The following is a 21,882-nucleotide window of genomic DNA, read 5'->3' as shown; positions in this document are numbered from 1 at the left end:
ATAATGCACAATTTCTTTGGGAAGTCTTACATTTATTTTGAAAGCTTTATTTTATACACATCTACATATTTACAGAAGGGATTTGGAGTCACTTTCATCACACATCAAGAGTACAAGCTCCCGTGTGACAGGGAATGTAGACCCACACATAGTATCACACTTTCAGATGCACAATCACTACCATACGCTTACACGTACGTACTACCATGCACAACATGCAAACACGCAGTCCAAACCATCTCACCAACATACAAGTTACACCAGAAGCACACCATAGTTATGTGCGACACATCTACCACACATTCACACCAACACTTGCACAGTAAAAAAAGACAACCACCAATGCTCAAAATTGGAGATCAGTCGGAGTCATCCTTGTCTCCATTATCATCATCATCTAACTCCTGCATCACCTCGCCCTGGTATTGGTCCCAGGATCTCTGACTGTACGAGTGCTCTTCCCAGGACCCTTCAGGATGAGAACGGCAAAATTAGGTTTCGGAGATAAACTAGTAATGCAACTATCCTTACTATGGGAGCTTTGATAATCATTGCGTGAAGCTTTTGTGAACTTCATACAATCAAAATAAATGTACTAGCCTACCTCCATAGCGCTCCTCTCTGTCACTGCCATCCTCATCTGGGTAGTCATTCCTCCAGTTCCCCTCTTCATTCTCATCCACTTCCTCATTCACCACCAAGTCAGGCACCTGGAAATCCAAGAAAAGGTTATTTCTCCTGCATCATTTTATGTTATTCAGATACTAACCTTGTCCCATGCTCAATTGCTACTGTGTATAGAGTCTGGAAACACCGCAACAAGGTGGGACTTGAATTGAAAGTGGCGTGGGTGAAAAATCTAAATGAGAGAGCCAGCTGTATTTGATTTTTTTTTTTTTTTAAGTTCAAACACAGCAACCATATTTTTGAGAAGCCCAATTAATTGAGTTTGGGCATACAGTTTGTAAAAACGAGTTCTAATATACACTTTTGACCCTTACCAACTCTCCCTCGTCTGAGTAGGGCCTGACGGACAGGATGTCCTGGATCCAGCCTGCAGCGACTGTTTCCTGGTAGTAAAGGTCATACACGTAGTCGTCCTCCCGTTCACGATGCTCAACACCCACACCCTCTCCAGACACACTCAGCTTCTCACGGAGCATCTTCATCGAGTTACACAGGATCGTCTCTGGGTCAGGGGTCAGCAACTGGGAAACAGTCACAATAAGCATCAAATTCAAGCCATCCAAATACTAGGCCTATGTGTCAGTGGCAGGTAGGCTACAATCTGGATCCACTGAATTCATCATATGGGAACTGGGCACTGATACGTTTACATAGAACGTTTCCCCAGCTCTAGCTAGGGGAGCCCAGCTCACACCTACCTTGCTAGGAGCTTTGTCCGGGTCCCCATCTTCCTGGATGATGTCAAACACCTGAACTTCACCCAGGCTCCAGGCATTTTTCCCTGGCTCCTCTGTGGGCTCTGGCTGCGTTGAGGGGGACTGTTCTGCAGGCATCCCTGCTCGATGGCTGGAGAGGATCCTGTATCGCTCCTCCCGCCTGGTGCTCCACTTTACGCTCCGCAGATCTCCCACAATCCTCTGGGAGCTGCCTGACGGGCGCAGGGCGTGGGCCATGCGGGGGCGGGCCAGTGCTTCACGAACCTGTGTCTGGACTGGGGCATCCTAAGAATGGTGACAATGTAGGGAAACAGTTATCCTAACAAAGACAGTTGAGACTAATAAGACTGGCAGTGCATTACATGAAAAGGTTCACTAAATTAAACTTAGCTACCAAGAACTGTTTCTGAGTGCTAAGAAAACATTAAGATCTCTTTTACATTGAAAATAAAACAATAGGTTATGAAACTAGCTATGACTGACTCTGGACCATGACCAGCCAACTCATATTTTTATTTAACTAACTAGGCAAGTCAGTTAAGAACCCATTCTTATTTACAATGACGCCTACCCCGGGAAAACCCGGACGACGCTGGGTCAATTGTGCGCCACCCTATGGGACTCCCAATCACGGCCGGTTGTGATACAGCCTGGAATCGAACCAGCGTCTGTAGTGACGCCTCCAGCACTGAGCTGCAGTGCCTTAGACCGCTACGCCTCTCGGGAGCCAATAAAACTTATTTTCTACCCAAACAGGTGTTGCGAAGGATTATCTCCTCCTAGCTAGCTAAATATACAAATTCATAATTGTCCCATGATCTTGAAATGGCAGATGTGCAAGAGACAGGTACACCAGATACTGGTGCTGTGAAGTTAACGAAAACGTAGGCCAGCTCGCGAACGATAGTTACCAAGCTATCTGTGTTGTTAGCCAGCTAGCTCGCTGGCTAATCAACACAAAGCGAACTAGCCAGTTACCTAAGTAAGGATGACTTGAGCTGAAGAGAAAATACAATGTATATAGTTAACGTTAACCAGCTGATAAGCTAACTACAGTTAGTTTAACATCAATCACATTAGGTAGCTAGCTAGCCAAACTAAAACAGCAGACTTGAGTGTCTTGCACAGCACCAGCCGTGCAGAAACCGTGGTTTGACAGCGGCCCATACCTGTGACGCTACGGTTGCCACGAGTTTGAAGACTGAATTCTCAACCTCTACATCATCGGGCTCAGGCACAGTTTCCCCAGCGGTCTGGGATGTGGTCTCTGGCCGAATACGTTTACAGGCAAGCAGCAACGCATCGGCAGGGTCAGTTCCTCTCTTTCTTTTCACCCGGAGAATAGTGGTGCTTGGATCCATGGCTGCTCCAGCTGGCACTACCGTAACTAGCTAGCTATAGTCGCACTTGTGAAAGAGGAGGCAGGATTCTCCCAATACTATGGTATCTTCTTCGATTAGGTTTTACGGCGGTTGGCATCCAACAAATGTTGCATTGCCGCCACCTACTAGACTGGAGTATACTCCTTATACTTAAAATAAATAATCATAAAATACATAAATCAACACATACCCTACCATCTAACCCTACACTCACCACCCTACTCCACTAAATACATATTTTTAATCCTACCTCAAGCCAACAGCCTAAAAGGTTGGGACACCACCAATTAACACCTTGTAACTCTTCTGACCCAAATAACTCTTTGCAGCTGCCACCAATATTCAGTGACTTATGTTCCATCCCTGCAGTACAGTTGATAACCATTGCTATAAATAATAAAAATCCAATCTTACTGAAACATTTATCACTTGTTGGCCTATCCCTCTGTACTAGATCTGTACCAGTACTCACACCACTCCTCTCAGGATCCCTCCCCCTTGACCCATCTTCCTCTACTTTCTTCACTGCTTCAGCATATGACAACTTCTGCACTACTCTAACCCTGGAAACCTCAAACTGCCTCTCTCGCACAGGATATTTCTGAACCCCAGCCCCATGGGCACCCCTACAATTAACACATACAACTAATTTCCCCCATGTTACACATTCCTTTGTCTCATGCCCTCCTGCACACTTCTCACACCTAGGAACCTCCCTCCTACACACTACTGCCACATGCCCATAAGCTTGACACCTGTAACAATGTAATGCATTCAGCACAAATACTCAAATCTGTAAAGCTCAATCTGCTTACACCTCTTCCATTCTTCTTTAACAAACGATCTCTCTGTTTTTCTGCCATTTTTAACAGACTCAAGCTCACCCTCTTCCTCCTTCTCTCTCTTCGTCCTCCTCTGCCTCTCTTTTTCCCTCAATTCCTTCTCCGTATTCCAAGTATCCGTCTCCTTATGATAATACTCCACTTCTCCTGACATACTTCTTGTTCTTGCCCTTTCAAGGGACGCCATTTTACTGGCTGTCACAATCTCTGTACAATCAACATGAACCCCTCGGGATGTAGAGCTCAACAGTGCATCCCACTTGTAAAGCAGCTGCTTTGTCTTGATGTTCTTCTTTGTCAGTAGCTACAGTGCCTTGCGAAAGTATTCGGCCCCCTTGAACTTTGCGACCTTTTGCCACATTTCAGGCTTCAAACATAAAGATATAAAACTGTATTTTTTTGTGAAGAATCAACAACAAGTGGGCGATTTCGAGGTAAGAAGTGCTTCCATTGCCCAATAGGCTGCTGGAATAGGCTACTGAGGATGGGTCATTAATTTCAATCACTTACTCAAATATTAATAACATGGATACAGCAGTGTAAAGTTCTTAAGTAAAAATACTTTCAAGTACTACTTAAGTAGTTTTTTTGGGGGGGGATCTGTACTTTACTATTTATATTTTTGACAACTTTTACTACATTCCTAAAGAAAATAATGTACTTTTTACTCCATCAATTTTACCTGACACCCTAAAGTACTCATTACATTTTGAAAGCTTGGCAGGACAGGAACATGGTCCAATTCACGCACTAATCAAGAGAACATCCCTGGTCATCCCTATTGCCTCGGATCTGGCGGGATGATATGACAACAGCCAGTGAAAGTGCAGGGCGCCAAATTCAAAACAACAGAAATCTCATAATTCAAATTCCTCAAACATACATGTATTTTATACAGTTTTAAAGGTAATATTGTTGTTAATCCCACAACAGTGTCCGATTTTAAATAAGCTTTCCAGCGAACGCACCACAAACGATTATGTTAGGTGACCACCAACTCACAGAAAAACCCAGCCATTTTTCCAGCCAAAGAGAGGAGTCACAAAAAGCAGAAATAGAGATAGAATTAATCACTACACTTTGATGATCTTCATCAGATGACACTCATAGGACTTCATGTTACACAATACATGTATGTTTTGTTTGATAATGTTCATATTTCTATAAAAAAATCTCAGTATACATTGGCGCGTTACGTTCACTAGTTCCAAAAACATCCGGTGATATTGCAGAGAGCCACATCATTTTACAGACATACTCATTATAAATGTTGATAAATACAATTGTTAGACATGTAAATATAGATATACCTCTTCTTAATGCAACCGCTGTGTCAGATAAATAAAATGAAAAATGCAAACCATGCAATAATCTGAGTACGGTGCTCAGAAAATAAATACAATTATCCGCCATGTTGGAGTCAACAGAAATCAGAAATCACATTATAAATATTCCCTTACCTTTGACGATCTTCATCAGAATGCACTCCCAGGAAATCTAGTTCCACAATAAATGCTTGATTTGTTCGATAATGTCTATTATTTATGTCCAAGTAGCTACTTTTGTTAGCACGTTTAGTACACAAATCCAAACGCTCTTGCAGGTCCATCCAAACGTCGGACAAAAACATCAAAAAGTTATATTACAGGTCGAGGAAACTTGTCAAACTAAATATAGAATCAATCTTTAGGATGTTGTTATCATAAATCTTCAATAAAGTTCCAACCGGAGAATTCCTATGTCTGTAGAGAAGCCATGGAAACCAGGTCGCTATCATGTGAAATGCGCGTGACCAGGACCTGGCTCTCTGCCAGACCACTTACTCAAAGAGCTGGGGCTGGGTTGAAAATCGACCAACCTCAGATTTTCCACTTCCTGTTTGGATATCTTCTCAGGTTTTTGCCTGCCATATGAGTTCTGTGATACTCACAGACATCATTCAAATAGTTTTAGAAACCTCAGAGTGTTTTCTATCCAATAATACTAATAATATGCATATATTAGCAACTGGGACTGAGGAGCAGGTCGTTGACTTTGGGCACCTTTCATCCAAGCTACTCAATACTGCCCCTGCAGCCATAAGAAGTTGTTTAAGAGACCCAAATGCAGACACATGCGGCAGATGGTTGAGCTCCGATATTTATTATGACAAAAGGCGTAGACAAAAGGCAGGTCGGGTACAGGCGAGAGTTCATAAACCAGGTTAGAGTCCAGTACCAGGCTATAGGCAGGCTCGAGGTCAGGACAGGCAGGGGTTCAGAAAACCAGGTCAGAGTCCAAATGGTACAAGACGATAGGTAGACTTGAGGTCAGGGGCAGGCAGAGTGGTCAGGCAGGCGGGCTCAAAGTCAGAACAGGCAAGGGTCAAAACCAGGAGGGCAAGAAAAGACAGACTGGGAAAGCAGGAGCTGAGAAACAAAACGCTTGTTGACTTGACAAACAAAACGAACTGGCACAGAGAGACAGGAAACACAGGAATAAATACACCAGGGAAAACAAGTGACACTTGGAGAGGGTGGAGACAAGCACAAGGACAGGTGAAACAGATCAGGGCGTGACACTTAAGTATATTTTAGCAATTACATTTACTTTTGACACTTAAGTATATTTATGATTTAGGGCTCCCGAGTAGCGCAGCGGTTTAAGGCACTGCATCTCAGTTCAAGAGGTGTCACTACAGTCCCTGGTTCAAATCCAGGCTGTATCACATCCAGCTGTGATTTTGAGTCCCATAGGGCAGCGTTCATTCGGCCCAGCTTCATCCGGGCTATGCCTGGGTAGGCCGTCATTGTAAATAAGAATTTGTTCTTAACTGACTTGCCTAGTTAAATAAATAAAAAATATTATAATTTAAAATCAAATACTTTCAGACTTTTACTGTAGTAGTATTTTACTGGATAACTTTCACTTTTACTTTAGTCATTTTCTATTAAGGTATCTTTACTTTTACTCAAGTATGACAATTGGGGAACCTACTTTTTCCACCACTGATTAAATCCATTTGTCAGCTCCAGGTAGGCTACACAAGTGGCACAAATTGATTTGCAATGACTCCAGTGATATCGTCATTTCAACATATTTATTGTATAACATGGTAGGCTTCAGTAGCCTGAAGATGCAAATGTATCATTCTCTACATTTAATGTCAGTTTCATTGTGGACTTTTTCCTAGAATGGATGCATGCTAGGGAGTTCTATAACTTCCATTTCAAGTTTTCACTCGTGCTGCGCTCGAGACCCAAGACCTGAGCATGCGTAAGACCCTTTTTTCTATAAGTAGTCCACATCAGAATGCTGTTTAAACTACCTCAGAGCGAATTTATCTCATGCACTCTAGAGCGCCTAAAGTCGTTTTCCTGTTGTCTCCGGTTATGTCTTGGTGCGTGTCAGTTCTAGCATGTTAGCCTATGTTTTATGGAAAAAGAGTTGGAAATATGTGTCTCCATAATGACAATTTACATAGCCTACCAACAACTGGTAAAAAGTTGTCACAACGTGCAAGCATGCTGTTCTGTCTCCCCTCACTCAAGTGACTCCGCTGCCTGCTTCAGTGCTCAGTTCCAACACCCCCCTCCCCCCATTTAAAAAGTTATCTTATTTCAATAAAACTATACTAAATATACGTCACCAAATAATTGATTAAAACACATTGTTTTGCAATGAAGGTCTACAGTAGCCTCAACAGCACTCTATACGGTAGCACCATGGTGTAGTCGGGGGAAAGCTAGCTTCCGTCGTCCTCTGGGTACACTGACTTCAATACAAAACCTGGGAGGCTCATGGTTCTCACCCCCTTCCATAGACTTACACAGTAATTGTGACAACTTCCGGAGGACGTCCTCTAACTGCCACCACAACATCTATATTCTGCTGTTCATCTTCTGTTGACCCATACCCTCCACATACATTCCCCTTTTCATGCGTCTAGGATATTATTTATTTATTTAACTAGGCAAGTCAGTTAAGAACTAATTCTTATTTACAATGACGGCCTAGGAACAAGCCACCTTGCCTTGTTCAGGGGCAGAACGACAGATTTCTACCTTGTCAGCTCAGGGACTCAATCTAGCAACCTTTAAGTTCCTGGCCCAACAATCAAACCACTTTGCTACCTGCCGCCCCTTTGTTTACCTGCCGCTACCTGCCGCCCCTTTGTTTACCTGCAGCTACCTGCCGCCCCGTTGTTTACCTGCCGCTACCTGCCACCCCTTTGTTTACCTGCAGCTACCTGCCGTCCCTTTGTTTACCTGCAGCTACCTGCCGCCCCTTTGTTTACCTGCAGCTACCTGCCGCCCCTTTGTTTACCTGTCGCTACCTGCCGCCCCTTTGTTTACCTGCTGCCCCTTTGTTTACCTGCAGCTACCTGCCTCCCCTTTGTTTACCTGCCGCTACCTGCCGCCCCTTTGTTTACCTGCCGCTACCTGCCGCCCCGTTGTTTACCTGCCGCCCCTTTGTTTACCTGCAGCTACCTGCCGCCCCTTTGTTTCCCTGCCGCTACCGGCCGCCCCTTTGTTTACCTGCAGCTACCTGCCGCCCCTTTGTTTCCCTGCCGCTACCTGCCGCCCCTTTGTTTACCTGCCGCCCCTTTGTTTACCTGCCGCTACCTGCCGCCCCTTTGTTTACCTGCCGCCCCTTTGTTTACCTGCCGCCCCTTTGTTTACCTGCCGCTACCTGCCGCCCCTTTGTTTCCCTGCCGCTACCTGCCACCCCTTTGTTTACCTGCCGCTACCTGCCGCCCCTTTGTTTACCTTCCGCTACCTGCCACCCTTTTGTTTACCTGCCTCCCCTTTGTTTACCTGCCGCCCCTTTGTTTACCTGCAGCTACCTGCCTCCCCTTTGTTTACCTGCCGCTACCTGCCGCCCCTTTGTTTACCTGCCGCCCCTTTGTTTACCTGCCGCTACCTGCCGCCCCATTGTTTACCTGCCGCCCCTTTGTTTACCTGCAGCTACCTGCCGCCCCTTTGTTTCCCTGCCGCTACCTGCCGCCCCTTTGTTTACCTGCCGCCCCTTTGTTTACCTGCCGCTACCTGCCTCCCCTTTGTTTACCTTCCGCCCCTTTGTTTACCTGCAGCTACCTGCCTCCCCTTTGTTTACCTGCAGCTACCTGCCTCCCCTTTGTTTACCTGCAGCTACCTGCCGCCCCTTTGTTTACCTGCAGCTACCTGCCTCCCCTTTGTTTACCTGCCGCTACCTGCCGCCCCTTTGTTTACCTGCCGCTACCTGCCGCCCCTTTGTTTACCTGCCGCCCCTTTGTTTACCTGCAGCTACCTGCCGCCCCTTTGTTTCCCTGCCGCTACCTGCCGCCCCTTTGTTTACCTGCCGCCCCTTTGTTTCCCTGCCGCTACCTGCCGCCCCTTTGTTTACCTGCCGCTACCTGCCGCCCCTTTGTTTACCTGCCGCTACCTGCCGCCCCTTTGTTTACCTGCAGCTACCTGCCGCCCCTTTGTTTACCTGTCGCTACCTGCCGCCCCTTTGTTTACCTGCTGCCCCTTTGTTTACCTGCAGCTACCTGCCTCCCCTTTGTTTACCTGCCGCTACCTGTCGCCCCTTTGTTTACCTGCCGCTACCTGCCGCCCCGTTGTTTACCTGCCGCCCCTTTGTTTACCTGCAGCTACCTGCCGCCCCTTTGTTTCCCTGCCGCTACCGGCCGCCCCTTTGTTTACCTGCAGCTACCTGCCGCCCCTTTGTTTCCCTGCCGCTACCTGCCGCCCCTTTGTTTACCTGCCGCCCCTTTGTTTACCTGCCGCTACCTGCCGCCCCTTTGTTTACCTGCCGCCCCTTTGTTTACCTGCCGCCCCTTTGTTTACCTGCCGCTACCTGCCGCCCCTTTGTTTCCCTGCCGCTACCTGCCACCCCTTTGTTTACCTGCCGCTACCTGCCGCCCCTTTGTTTACCTTCCGCTACCTGCCACCCTTTTGTTTACCTGCCTCCCCTTTGTTTACCTGCCGCCCCTTTGTTTACCTGCAGCTACCTGCCTCCCCTTTGTTTACCTGCCGCTACCTGCCGTCCCTTTGTTTACCTGCCGCCCCTTTGTTTACCTGCCGCTACCTGCCGCCCCATTGTTTACCTGCCGCCCCTTTGTTTACCTGCAGCTACCTGCCGCCCCTTTGTTTCCCTGCCGCTACCTGCCGCCCCTTTGTTTACCTGCCGCCCCTTTGTTTACCTGCCGCTACCTGCCTCCCCTTTGTTTACCTGCCGCCCCTTTGTTTACCTGCAGCTACCTGCCTCCCCTTTGTTTACCTGCAGCTACCTGCCTCCCCTTTGTTTACCTGCAGCTACCTGCCGCCCCTTTGTTTACCTGCAGCTACCTGCCTCCCCTTTGTTTACCTGCCGCTACCTGCCGCCCCTTTGTTTACCTGCCGCTACCTGCCGCCCCTTTGTTTACCTGCCGCCCCTTTGTTTACCTGCAGCTACCTGCCGCCCCTTTGTTTCCCTGCCGCTACCTGCCGCCCCTTTGTTTACCTGCCGCCCCTTTGTTTCCCTGCCGCTACCTGCCGCCCCTTTGTTTACCTGCCGCTACCTGCCGCCCCTTTGTTTACCTGCCGCTACCTGCCGCCCCTTTGTTTACCTGCCTCCCCTTTGTTTACCTGCCGCCCCTTAAGCCTTTGTCTCACAGCCCTTTGTCTCCTGTTTCCAATAAATTATATTATATTAAAGTTCAAAGTGACATTCTATTATGTATCATTAACGCGTTGTGGAAAAGGCTGAATCATGGGTCTAATAGCATTGGTAGATTATTTTTATGAAACAATAAGAAAGCATTAAATAATTCAATTATCTGATTAACACCACAACACCAAGCACCATTTTATTCAGTAGATAGTCTGTGTGCTAATGGCTATTTGCTCCATGTGTCACACTTTATGTGCCATATCATAAATGTCATGTTTACACCAGGGGTGAAAGTTGAAAGTTGGTACGGTCTGGTACGGTGTCCCCACAAAATAAATAGCGAGGGTTTGCTGTACTGGTAAAATACAATATATCACAATAATTGAAATTTAAATGTAAAGCTTTGTAGGCTTTTACACCACTTTTTTTTTTATTATTACCGCTTGTCAGAGGCATGAACATTTTGCAAATGGACATGAAAACAGGTGGTAGGCCTATGCTCCAAAATGTCATGTAAAAACACTGAAATTATGCCACGGCAGAGATGTGTGGCCGACACCAAGACGCACGCAGACAGCAGTGTACGCATATATTCTGGCCTAAATACAAAACGCCAAATGTCATGACACTTTTTGGTGTTTTGTGTAACAGCTGTCTCTCTCAATTCACCATTGTTTGGGGGCTGGAAGTATGTTGTGAGTGGATAAACGTTGCTCGGGTAGCCTAGTAAAGGGGCCGATGTTTGACAAGCTGATTAAAACATCATGACTGGTTTTGTTGATGCCATAATAAAAGGTCATACATTTGAAACGTTTCATGTCAAATCTTTACCACTAGGCCCAGATAAATGCTATTGAATTGATAGGGATTCTATATGCAATTCTATATTTAGGTCCATACATTTTTTTTCTGTAAAGGGGTCCGTACCAGGAAGAAATGAATTATACTTTCCCCGCTGTTTTATACTCAGGACTTGGTCTGCAAACACTATTAAAAGGTATGCTGGAATGTGTTGCAAGTCCCACAGTATCAGTTGAAGTTTGTCTCCATCATCTTTTGACTGGAAGAGTCTTTCACAGAGGAGTGCTCTGGGCGGCCCTTACGTGAAAGGGCAAGAAACCACAGGAACAAGAAGACACCTGTAGTAGTAATCATTTTGGAGGGATTGAAAAGCAACAAATCACTCAGCGATCACTCAGATTTAAAGCAGTCAATCATATATCTTTCCTTAGAGAGGTTGTGTGTGATAGGATACTGACCCTGGAAGCAGTTGAATATACTGAAGAGGTACAGTCCAGGGAGAGAAAGGGGGCCGTAGGTGCAGAATGCCAACCCCCATGGTACTCCTAGCACACAGCTGAGCCCCAGGACCGTGGCCCAGTCCTTCCACATCCTACCCTTCCCTCTCTGCCCCCACAGCTTCACCACCACCACACCTAGAATGGCTGTGTTGAAGAGGAAGACCAGGCCCAGGTATCCACTCACTGTGATGTAGCTGACCACCACTCCAGGGCTGTCTGTTGCACTGCTTATCCAACATCTGCAGTTAGACAAGAGTCCATTTGAACCTTTGCTTGTTTTCATGGCTACATATACAGTATATTTAAATATTAGCTTCCTATGGCAAAATACTGTGAATTGAACCTCACATGTCTGTTGATGAGCCGTTATTGGCCCCCGTCATGTAGAAGCTATGTATGCCGTAGACTCCTGAGAAACGGCAGGCCATCACAGTTGCAGTGGGTATGCCTGGAATCAAGGACTGCATTTAGACTATACATTGTATGGTGTAGAATATCGCTCAACTGTCAAAGAAAGAAAAAAAGACTTGAGTGGAACTTGTGATCTCACCCCATCCAACCAGGCTCAGTTTGAGCAGGTATTTCCTGACATAGATGTTGAAGACGCGGACTAACAGCATGTAGAGATGGAAGCCTTCAATGGCCAGCCAGGTGAAGGTGGACAGGAGAGCCCAGTGCAGTATCAACCCAAAGGCCAGACAGACATGTCCCTCAGCCCCATCAGCCTCATGCCACACCCACCACTCGCTCAAGAGGTAGGAGAGGTGTAGAAACAGGAGCGCTCCTGTCAGCTGCACATGAATGGATATTGACTGTTCAGAATGCCCCTTCCTATGGGGACAGAAAACAAGAGGCTCAGGCCCACAGAGATGTTTACATAATGTATACCATTTATGCTATATTTCTGCCTTTGTCTGTGTACAGATTAAAGGGCTGAAGTGAGGTCTCTTGCTTACCTCTATTTTATTGCTCAATATTTTTGACACATACATTTGTGAATGTGTACTATTGTGTAGCTGCATTGTGAATGGTTTACCTACTCTGTTTATTTTCAATGAAGAGATAATACTTACCTAAGACAAGTGTACATGACAAGGGTTACTGTGGTGAAAACCACGGAGAATGATGAACCAATGTAGGAGATGTAGCCGAGGTTGGCAGCATTCACAGGGTCTACCGACAACTTTGAGTTCTGTCAGTGAGAAAATAGGATAAGGAATCAAGAGTATGTTACCAGCTAGGACTTACCATACAAAAGTGATTCAAATAAGGGAGTTATTCAAATAACTAAAGTAATGACCTATACAACAACTGTAGCACGTATTTACCACAAGCACTGCAAAGAAGCTGAGATGGTTGCAGCTGCACACAAACTCTCCGTGAATGAGGGTGGTAACACAACCCTCTGAGCTCCAGTCCCCTGCAGACAGAAAAGCCACAAAAGTCACACACACACATATCGCGAAGGTACAAGAGTTCAACACCCACCCACACACCCACAAATGTCCACACACACAGGAAAAGAACACGCTAGTCCACCGCAGTGGTTCCACCACTAAAAGATGAGTCAAGCCATGGCCCCTACCTTCGCCATTCTTATTTTCTGAGTCCTTCCAGAAAACACAAGTCCCTCTCTCAGTCTGAAACAAAGGAAATGTAAAACACACACTGTTCATTGAAGGATAGACTAGACTAATATTTGTCTCAGAGATACAGTAGGTGCACAGTCACATTCCGCCAGTAAGTGTTGAACGTTCAAGTGGACTCCATTCACCCACCACATTTGTGTTTCTGAAGGCGATTCTGACAGGCTGGTCAAGGTCACTCACACTGTGGTCCCCCACCCTCACAGCCAGCACAGACTGCCCAAGGACTTCCCCTGATCTAGAGCCTCGAACCGGGCTAAGCTGTTGGTAACATTGGAGGGAAGTGCAACAGAAAGCAGCAGCAGACGAGCAAACGTCATTCAGAGAGGTCTTATGTGCCTTTCGCTTTCATAAAACCCTTCCTCAATAAATGACTTCATGATATTAAATAATATATTCATTGTTTTACTGTAGTGCTGAATTGTATACCGGATAGTGGTACTATTTTGTCCATTACCATTGGTTGGTTTCAGCTAAAACAAAGAATAGCCTACTGTTTGAGTCAGTTACCAACCTTGAATAGAGAGCTGTTGAGTACAGCCATTGTAATTTGCACATAGTCAGTGCTAATAGAGTCGTTCCTCTTGCTTCTCTGGAGAGCATGTGCAGGAATGTGCACTCTGTGTCCAGAATTCGTGGTCTCTTCTGCCTATGGTGGAATTAATGGACATTGCAGTTTTAAGTGCAACATATCCATCAGAAATACAGAAAATTGCAATATGCAGCAATAAAAAAAATAAACAAGAGACTCGACTGTGTCTGAAGTCTTTGTTGCTGCACCCCGGTATATATGGCTGAACCAGAAGGTTGTGAGATCAACAGCAATGAATTCATGATCTCACCTGATTGGATGAGTTGACAGACCATCTGTAGAAGTTTGGGATGGGCATTCTGGTCATTGGAATGCATATTGTAATTCTATCCTCGTAACACCTACCGAAAACACACATCATCTTACATGATTTGAACCCCTTTTCTTATATTCAACTTAATCAATGTAATGAACGGATATCAAATGGTTATCAAATCCCATATAGCTCAGTTGGTAGCGCATGGTGCTTGCAACGTCAGGATCGTGGGTTTGTTTCCCTCGGGGGACAAGTATGTAAAAGTACAAATATGTGTCCACTCACTACTATAAGGTGCTCTGGATGAAAGTGCTAAATGACTAAAATGTCAACTTAATGGACATTCCCATATGGACTAGCAAGATGTTTAACTGTGTAGTTACAAGGATAAACAGGTACTGGCTTTTTTTTATTTTTATATCCGTGGCACATTAAAATCCCATTACAATAGGGGATAAGGACTTTTATTGGAGTACCTGGTCCACACCACTTCGGTGCGAAGACAATCTCGAAGAGCATCTTTACAGTTTGGAAGATTGTCTGGAAACGTTATTGACAAGGTTAATCATTATGTCACTCTGGAAACGACAAAAATCCATACAAGGTACCAATGCTTCATCTCAAGACAAACACATCAAAACAAACCGATGAAAAACTACTGTCGGGCACTAAAGCCAATGATGATGACAAAAACTCAGTGGGGACCACGTCAATCCGAGGTGGCATACCCTGGTCCTCGAGAGCCACAGTGAGTGCATGCTTTTTTTCAGCCCTGTTGAGACACACCTGGTTGAACTAATCGTGTATATTTTTTTAACAGACCTTGATTAGGTATCTTATTTGAAAATGATAGTTCTCCAGGCCAGGATTGGCCACCCCAGATATACAATTAACTGGTCCACCCCTTTTCACTGATGTCCATGTTTGTTCAAAAATCTTTACATAACCTCGACCTATACTCATCCACACGTGCCATCCATTTTAACACTTGCTCGACACATAGAAACAAACAGGAGCTTACCATTGGTTCTCAGGGTTGCAGGGATGCATATAAATATTAGAAATAAATAACTGGTCTTCATCACTCTCTCCCTCTTTCAGTCTGTGACCGCTGATGGGCAAATGGTCTGTCTTGTTAGTTGATCTTTGCTCGTGTGTTGTTGTTTCCTGGTTTCATATCATTACTATAATTAGAGAGGGGGTTGGACATATTTGTATGTGCAGGAAGTTAATTGAGTATACTGTAGGCTATGGCATTACAAAACTGGGTGAATAAAAGTAGGCTATTGTAGACACAGCATGTAATGAATTCAACACTTATATTTATTAGACAATATAAATGTTAAAAAACATACTGTTCATAAGACGTCTCCAGATACAATTTAAGAAAAATCATCAAGAATAACACAATAAAGCTTGAAAGCTTTTGTCCTTTGTAGTCCTTTGGGTGGGGGTGGGGGGGTGGTTAATGTTAGGTAAATCAATATAATCAAAACATTTCAGTGAGAATCATCAACAAAAAAAATGCTTTTTTTTACCTTTATTTAACTAGGCAAGTCAGTTAAGAACAAATTCTTATTTTCAATGACGGTCTAGGAACAGTGGGTTAACTGCCTGTTCAGGGGCAGAACGACGGATTTGCACCTTGTCAGCTCAGGTATTTGAACTTGCAACCTTTTGGTTACTAGTCCAATGCTCTAACCACTAGGCTACAGTGCCGTATATGGTGGCATTTCTCAGCATCTCTAAGACTCATTCTGACACTCACCAGAAAATTGCTAGAAAAGAGGATGTCTCTGTTTCACAATCATATGCAAATGGGCAATCGTGTGTGCATTTGAGAACCTAGTGCTCCCAGTGAGACACTTTCTGCAGAAGTGATATTAGTTCAAATGTAGAAAACATTACCAGATTGCAACACACTTTCCATAGTTGAGTTAGAAAATCAAGTGATTGATTGTGAAACTAATAATGATGAGGCAGTGTGAAAAGGTTTATGCAGGAAACTAAATGGTATGCAGGAAACTAAATGGTATGCAGGAAACTAAATGGTATGCAGGAAACTAAATCCTTTGGTTTGCCCCTGACTAATTATGCACCAGTCAGTTCCGTAACTTGAGATCGGATATTTAATGAAGGTTGATAATCATAAACAACGTACACTTCAAGTAAAATGATTCCCTCAAAGCACTTTCCCAATAAATACATTGGAATGATACAGAAGAAAATGCATGTCACGTTGGTATAAATGGATTCGGGAGACAGGCGCAGGAATGCGTAATAGGGTTTTTTATTCAGCCCCAAATTACGGCGTGGCGTGCAAAGGCACGGGGACGAAGACCAAACAAACACGTAACAAAGACACAGGGTTGAAACCCAAACAAAAGAACGAGGAGTACCTTGAATAAATAACACACGCGCATGATGATTAACACACGGGACGAGACCCGTAGTCATCTGCTCCATCCACAAGGCCACAAAAGCCCAAAATACACAGCACATGTACTCACACGCACACAACCGGTGTAGAAACCATAACTCAATTTGAAAGAGAAAGAAAGAGACAATGCATATGCCATTAGACACAAAAGCCAAAACTCCCCTTGCCATCTAAGAAGATATGGGTGATCTCCATTGTGGACAGACATTGTTTACTGGTAGGGGTTGCCAGGGAACATCTCCTCCTTGGGTTTGGCTGTAGAGGTGTTCAGAGCTGCTGATGTGCTCTTGGTATTCACCGCCCGCTCCCTGTCTTTCCTGGCAGTGCCACAGATCCATAGGAATATAAAGAATCCTTCGAGAGAGAAACACAGACAGATCATCACTCAGACTCCACCCACATAGGTGCTCAATAATAGGTGCTTTCAAGATCATAGGGCCACATTTTCTCTACCTGACACTCCTCTCAATTTGTACATAATCTTATTTGATCTCCACTCTCTTCCCTTCCACCCCTCAACATCAGCTTTACTATCTCTTTCTGTCCCTGTCTTTCGTGATGTTCCCTGGGTCACCTTGGAGGGAGTTGAAAATGCTGAACAAGTAGAGGATGGGAAGGTTGACATAGCCATAGCTGAGGAAGGCCAGGCCCCAGGTGATGCCCAGCAGGCAGGTCAGACCCAGGACGGTGCCGATGTCCTTCCAGGCCAGGCTTGCCTTCCCAGGCTTGCCCTTACTGCCATAGCGCTGCAGCTGGCAGATCCGGGTGGTCACCGTTAACAGAATGCCAGAGTTAAGGACAAAGATGATGGTGAAGTAGGCCAGGTTCATACTGTAGAAGAAGGGGATGTCCGTGATCCAGCAGCTGGGGTGGGGAGAGAGCCCTGGTTAAAACGCAGTGACGCAGTGATTAAACTGTGATTCGACTGGACAAACTGCATCTGGCCTTTACCAATACACATATTCACCTTGTCATATTCACCTTGTCCTCAACATTCTCCACATAGAACGTTCATTAGGAACATCAATATGCTGTACATTGGGCCACCCCTGAAATTGTACTGATAAAAAGTGAACGTTCAAAAAGAGAAAGATAACATTTACTCACATTGTATTTGTCCGGTTAGTGTCTGCCATAGTCATTTCTGTAGGTCCATATAGCGGTTTGATATCCTTGACCGCCAATGAAACTCCCACAACGATACCAGGGAGTCCTGAACAGTGCACACACAGGATGAGTGTATTCACATGTCTGACCACGGTTCCGTGTCCGCAAACTCTTGTTCCACTGTGTCTCTCACCTGAATGAGCATGTTTAGAACTGATTCACTTACCCCAGCCAATGGCAGACAGCTTGGCCATGTAGTGTCGGTAGTAGGTGTTGAACACCTTGACCAGGAGGAGATACAGGTGGACAGCTTCAATGGCCATCCAGGTGAAACAGCTGAGGAGGCTGTAGTGAATGGCCGCCGCAATGAAGACACACACGCCCCTGATGCCCAGACTGGCCCCCCACTCGTTGAGCAGGAACGAGGTGTTGAGCAGGAACAAAGCCCCGCTCAGTGACACGTGGATGCTGTTGGCGTTGTCCGCCCTGGAGTTCCTAAAGCAAGGGCACAACCGTATCAGACAACTGATAAAACAGCGGGGATAGATGACTAGTACGGGTGCAGTCATCTATACAGGCGCAGGGATAACTACACGGGCCATGCTGAAATAGACACGGGATGAAACATACAGCGGAAGAGATCCAATTCAAAATGGAGAACGAAGGGAAAAGCGGGCAGGCGGCATTTTGGTGAGGTGGGGGTCACATACGTGGTGATGACGTAGGTGAGGAAGGATATGGCGGTGAAGAAGGCCGACAAGCCACAGCCAATGTAGCTGATGTAAGACAAGACCTGCCAGTGCACACCGTCAATAGATAGGTCGGCGATCTGGAAGGGACAAGAATGGATACGGCGTGACGACTATCACCAGGTGACATTTATGATAGGATGATGTAGATGAATTGGTGGATAGAAATGGCTCACCAGCAGCACGGCGAACGGCGTAGCGTGGTTACAGATGCACTCCACCACGCTGTCGTTGATCTTAGTGACGCATCCATCTGTTTTCCAAAAGACAGTGTCTGGGAGGCTTATGTTCCCTGTTTGGAAGAGAGTACCCTTTTTTAGTCATTCACAAATGCAGTCAGTACGTGTACAGCTTATATTGCCATATGAGGCAACAACAGAATGTTATGCAAAGGACTGTGGTATGCAATGGACTGTAGTTCTATGTAAACACAGTTACTGTAGGCTTACATACTGTAACAGAAATCAACCCACCATATTCATTGAAATATTGACACGACAGGCTGTAATTCACCTGTAGAGAAAAAAAAAATCACTGATTCGGTAATGCATTAATAGAATCAACTGTGAACTACAGTGAGCTACAAAATTATTGGGACAGTAACACATTTTTTGTTGTTTTGGCTCTATACTCCAGTATTTTGGATGTGATGACTATGAGGTTCAAATGCAGACTGTCCGCTTTCATTTGAGGGTTTTTTCATCCATATCGGGTGAACCGTTTAGAACAATAATAATGACGAGTGAGAAAGTTACAGATGCACAAATATCAAACCCCCAAGACATGCCAAACTCTCACTATTACAATAACAGGGGAGGTTCGCATTTTTGTTGGGGGGAATGATACGTGTTCGTCTGCAACTTTCTCACTCAACCTTATTCACGATTCCTTCAGGACTATCCGTAATCATGGCAGCATCTACATTAATGTGTTAAAGTGTTAAGAGACATATTATATTGTTATTTACAATAAAAGTGACTCCAGAATGAAACAACACATTATTTACCATTCATTTATATTGGGCACAAAGTAATCTGAAACACAACCAAAACAAACAGCAAATGCATCCAACAGGTTTGTAGATTCACAAGCTTGATGTAATAATTGTGTGCTGGGAATATGGGACCAAATACTAAACTTTTGATTACTTCAATACACATATAAATGAATGAGTCCCAATACATTTGGTCCCCTAAAATGGAGAGACTATATCCAAAAAGGGCTGTACTTTCGAAACAGTTCCCCCGATATGGATGAAAATACCCGGAAATGTGGGCTTGACAGTCTGCACTTTAACCTCATAGACCTGGAGTACAGAGCCAAAACAACCAAGAATCTGTCACTATCTCAAAACATTTGAGATAGTCGCAATTACAGGAACATCCTAAATCTTATGACGACAATTTACTGGTATTATAGGGTCAAGCAATTTGAACTTCATCTTGAGTGGAGTGATTAAGTTCTGAAGTTGTCTGCCGCCATCCACCTCTATCCGCATGGCCATGGTTCTCACGAGTTCCTCTTTAACCTGGATAGAAGAGGGTGATAATGACATGGAGGATTATGAGGGTTTGCGATTTCATGAAAGCCCAGCCCATCAAACCACAAAATGTTTGATTTATTTGAATTTACTGAATTGGAAGAAGGATTGAATTCAATTATAGAATAGATGCTCAATATGAGAAGTCCTACCAAGAACTGATTGGGTGATTTATAGGTGACCACGCCCACTCTCCTATTTTCCTCTGGGATGTTCTGGAGTGCGTCAATAGGGATCCATGTTTCCGGAATGTAAGAGTTGTTCTCAGGGAGGAGCTGAATCATTTCAGCGAGAAAGGAAAATACCTAACTGACACACTATACTCATTATCATTAGAGGGTCCCCTTCTGCAGTCAGAGTATTACAATATGTAAATAAAATATACACAGACCACATATTTGCTCAGGACATACACTACCGTTCCAAAGTTTGGGGTCACTTAGAAATGTCATTGTTTTTGAAAGAAAAGTACGTTTTAAAAAAAAAATCAGAACAACAGTTTTCAGCTATGCTAACATAATTCCAAAAGGGTTTTCTAATGATCAATTAGCCTTTTAAAATGATAAACTTGGTTTAGCTAACACAACGTGCCATTGGAACACAGGAGTGATGGTTGCTGATAATGAGCCTCTGTACGCCTATGTAGATATTCCATAAAAAAGCAGTCGTTTCCAGCTACAATAATCATTTACAACATTAACAATGTCTACACTTTATTTCTGATCAATTTGATGTCATTTTAATGGACAACAAAATGTGCTTTTCTTTCAAAAACAAGGACATTTCAAAGTGACCCCAAACTTTTGAAAGGTAGTGTATACATTTGGAACTCACACATGTTCTATAGGATGGGTTCCTCTCTGACCTCAATCTGAGACAAGATGCCTAAACACAAACCCAGATACAGCAGCCCTACCTCTGGGGCTTTTATTTTCACCATCTTGTCATCCGCACTGGTTAGGTTGGTCAGGTTAAACACAGTCAGAGCCAGATCCCTGAGGTTGTAGTACACAGGCTCTCCGGTGATTGAGATGTTCATCATGTTGTGTATCAGGCCCCGTTCAACGCTGCAAATACAGCACAGAGACAGGGCAGCTCATCAAAGTTACGTCTCTTTCAGAAGTCAATGGAAACAGGTTGGCTGGTCACTTACCCAATAAACATCATCCTCATGGTCCAATCGTTTTTGAACAGGTCTGCACACATATTTCGCATGTTCAGGACCCTTTTAAGATCCTTTGGACCCTCACTGGGATGGTCTTGTATCTCTCTCATCAGGGCAGTGATTGCTGTCCCAGTACACTTGGTGACCTCACACATGGAGGAAGCTGAGGGACAAAAAAAAGAGTGTTACGGTTCAGTAAGGATTATTACTGTCATTTTGTTATGACTATATAACACCTCTGACATCACAGAGGAATCACAGCTACAGTTTCACGTTTCATTCAGAATTTTCGAGATTACGAAAAGACAACAACAGTAAAAAGGTAGGTTCACATATGTTGAAGATCAACTTGCTGGTTGAGTTCTCGACGACAGAAATCTGCGCCGTCTGACACTCAGTGAGGTTAATAGAGGTCAAGTTCATTGAGGTGCACTCAACATAGCTTTCAATGAACCAAAAGCATTTCAGATCGTCATCGGCTTTATCGTTGATGGTGAGAATCTTGTTCGGCAGGTTTATTGTCATTGAAATCTCCCCAGTTGTGGTGTTAAAATAAAAGGTATCATCTATGGAAATGAAATAGCAATAGATAAACATCTCGACCGTGCATAAAGTTATTATTATTTGGTTGATACCCCACAATTCAATTTATGAGTTACAACAACCATGAGTGGGGTTATATACAGCTTTTTGCCTAATTATTACAACAGCATAAAATAATTGTACCAATATCAACCCAAATCAAGTGTACTTAAGCCCTCCATATCAATTGGGGAGGACGGCATCGTGGTAGTGGCTGGAGCGGAACGAGTGGAATGGCAGCAAATACATCAACCACATGGTTCCC

The 21,882-nt window shown here is 44.5% G+C and overlaps 3 protein-coding genes across 3 annotated transcripts; all 3 read right to left on the bottom strand.

Moving 5' to 3' along the window:
• Nucleotides 1–11: 11 nt before the first annotated feature.
• Nucleotides 12–2,825, bottom strand: LOC139411344 (probable RNA polymerase II nuclear localization protein SLC7A6OS). Its single transcript, XM_071157600.1, has 5 exons — nt 2,573–2,825; nt 1,386–1,688; nt 1,002–1,208; nt 605–710; nt 12–469 (listed from the first exon to the last, which is right to left on the bottom strand). Exons 1-5 carry the CDS (start codon nt 2,762–2,764, stop codon nt 360–362), a joined length of 918 nt encoding a protein of 305 aa, XP_071013701.1. The 5' UTR covers nt 2,765–2,825; the 3' UTR covers nt 12–359.
• A 7,581-nt stretch (nt 2,826–10,406) lies between these two features.
• On the bottom strand, nt 10,407–15,193 carry LOC139412145 (adhesion G-protein coupled receptor G5-like). The gene is made up of 12 exons (XM_071158957.1): nt 15,056–15,193; nt 14,511–14,574; nt 14,029–14,119; nt 13,701–13,835; nt 13,319–13,447; nt 13,126–13,180; nt 12,869–12,960; nt 12,614–12,732; nt 12,091–12,371; nt 11,889–11,988; nt 11,499–11,779; nt 10,407–11,378 (listed from the first exon to the last, which is right to left on the bottom strand). The coding sequence occupies exons 1-12, from the start codon at nt 15,114–15,116 to the stop codon at nt 11,269–11,271; spliced, it is 1,518 nt and encodes a 505-aa protein (XP_071015058.1). The 5' UTR covers nt 15,117–15,193; the 3' UTR covers nt 10,407–11,268.
• A 1,118-nt stretch (nt 15,194–16,311) lies between these two features.
• On the bottom strand, nt 16,312–21,747 carry LOC139411341 (adhesion G-protein coupled receptor G5). Its single transcript, XM_071157593.1, has 12 exons — nt 21,368–21,747; nt 21,024–21,198; nt 20,787–20,937; nt 20,023–20,145; nt 19,739–19,858; nt 18,804–18,843; nt 18,507–18,622; nt 18,292–18,410; nt 17,808–18,076; nt 17,582–17,687; nt 17,049–17,338; nt 16,312–16,828 (listed from the first exon to the last, which is right to left on the bottom strand). The coding sequence occupies exons 1-12, from the start codon at nt 21,630–21,632 to the stop codon at nt 16,686–16,688; spliced, it is 1,917 nt and encodes a 638-aa protein (XP_071013694.1). The 5' UTR covers nt 21,633–21,747; the 3' UTR covers nt 16,312–16,685.
• Nucleotides 21,748–21,882: the final 135 nt, after the last annotated feature.

This window comes from Oncorhynchus clarkii, chromosome 6, assembly GCF_045791955.1.
Source record: "Oncorhynchus clarkii lewisi isolate Uvic-CL-2024 chromosome 6, UVic_Ocla_1.0, whole genome shotgun sequence".
Lineage (NCBI taxonomy): Eukaryota > Metazoa > Chordata > Actinopteri > Salmoniformes > Salmonidae > Oncorhynchus > Oncorhynchus clarkii.
The sequence above is the reverse complement of the archived record's forward strand: the minus strand, read 5'-3'. Positions and strand labels throughout refer to the sequence as shown.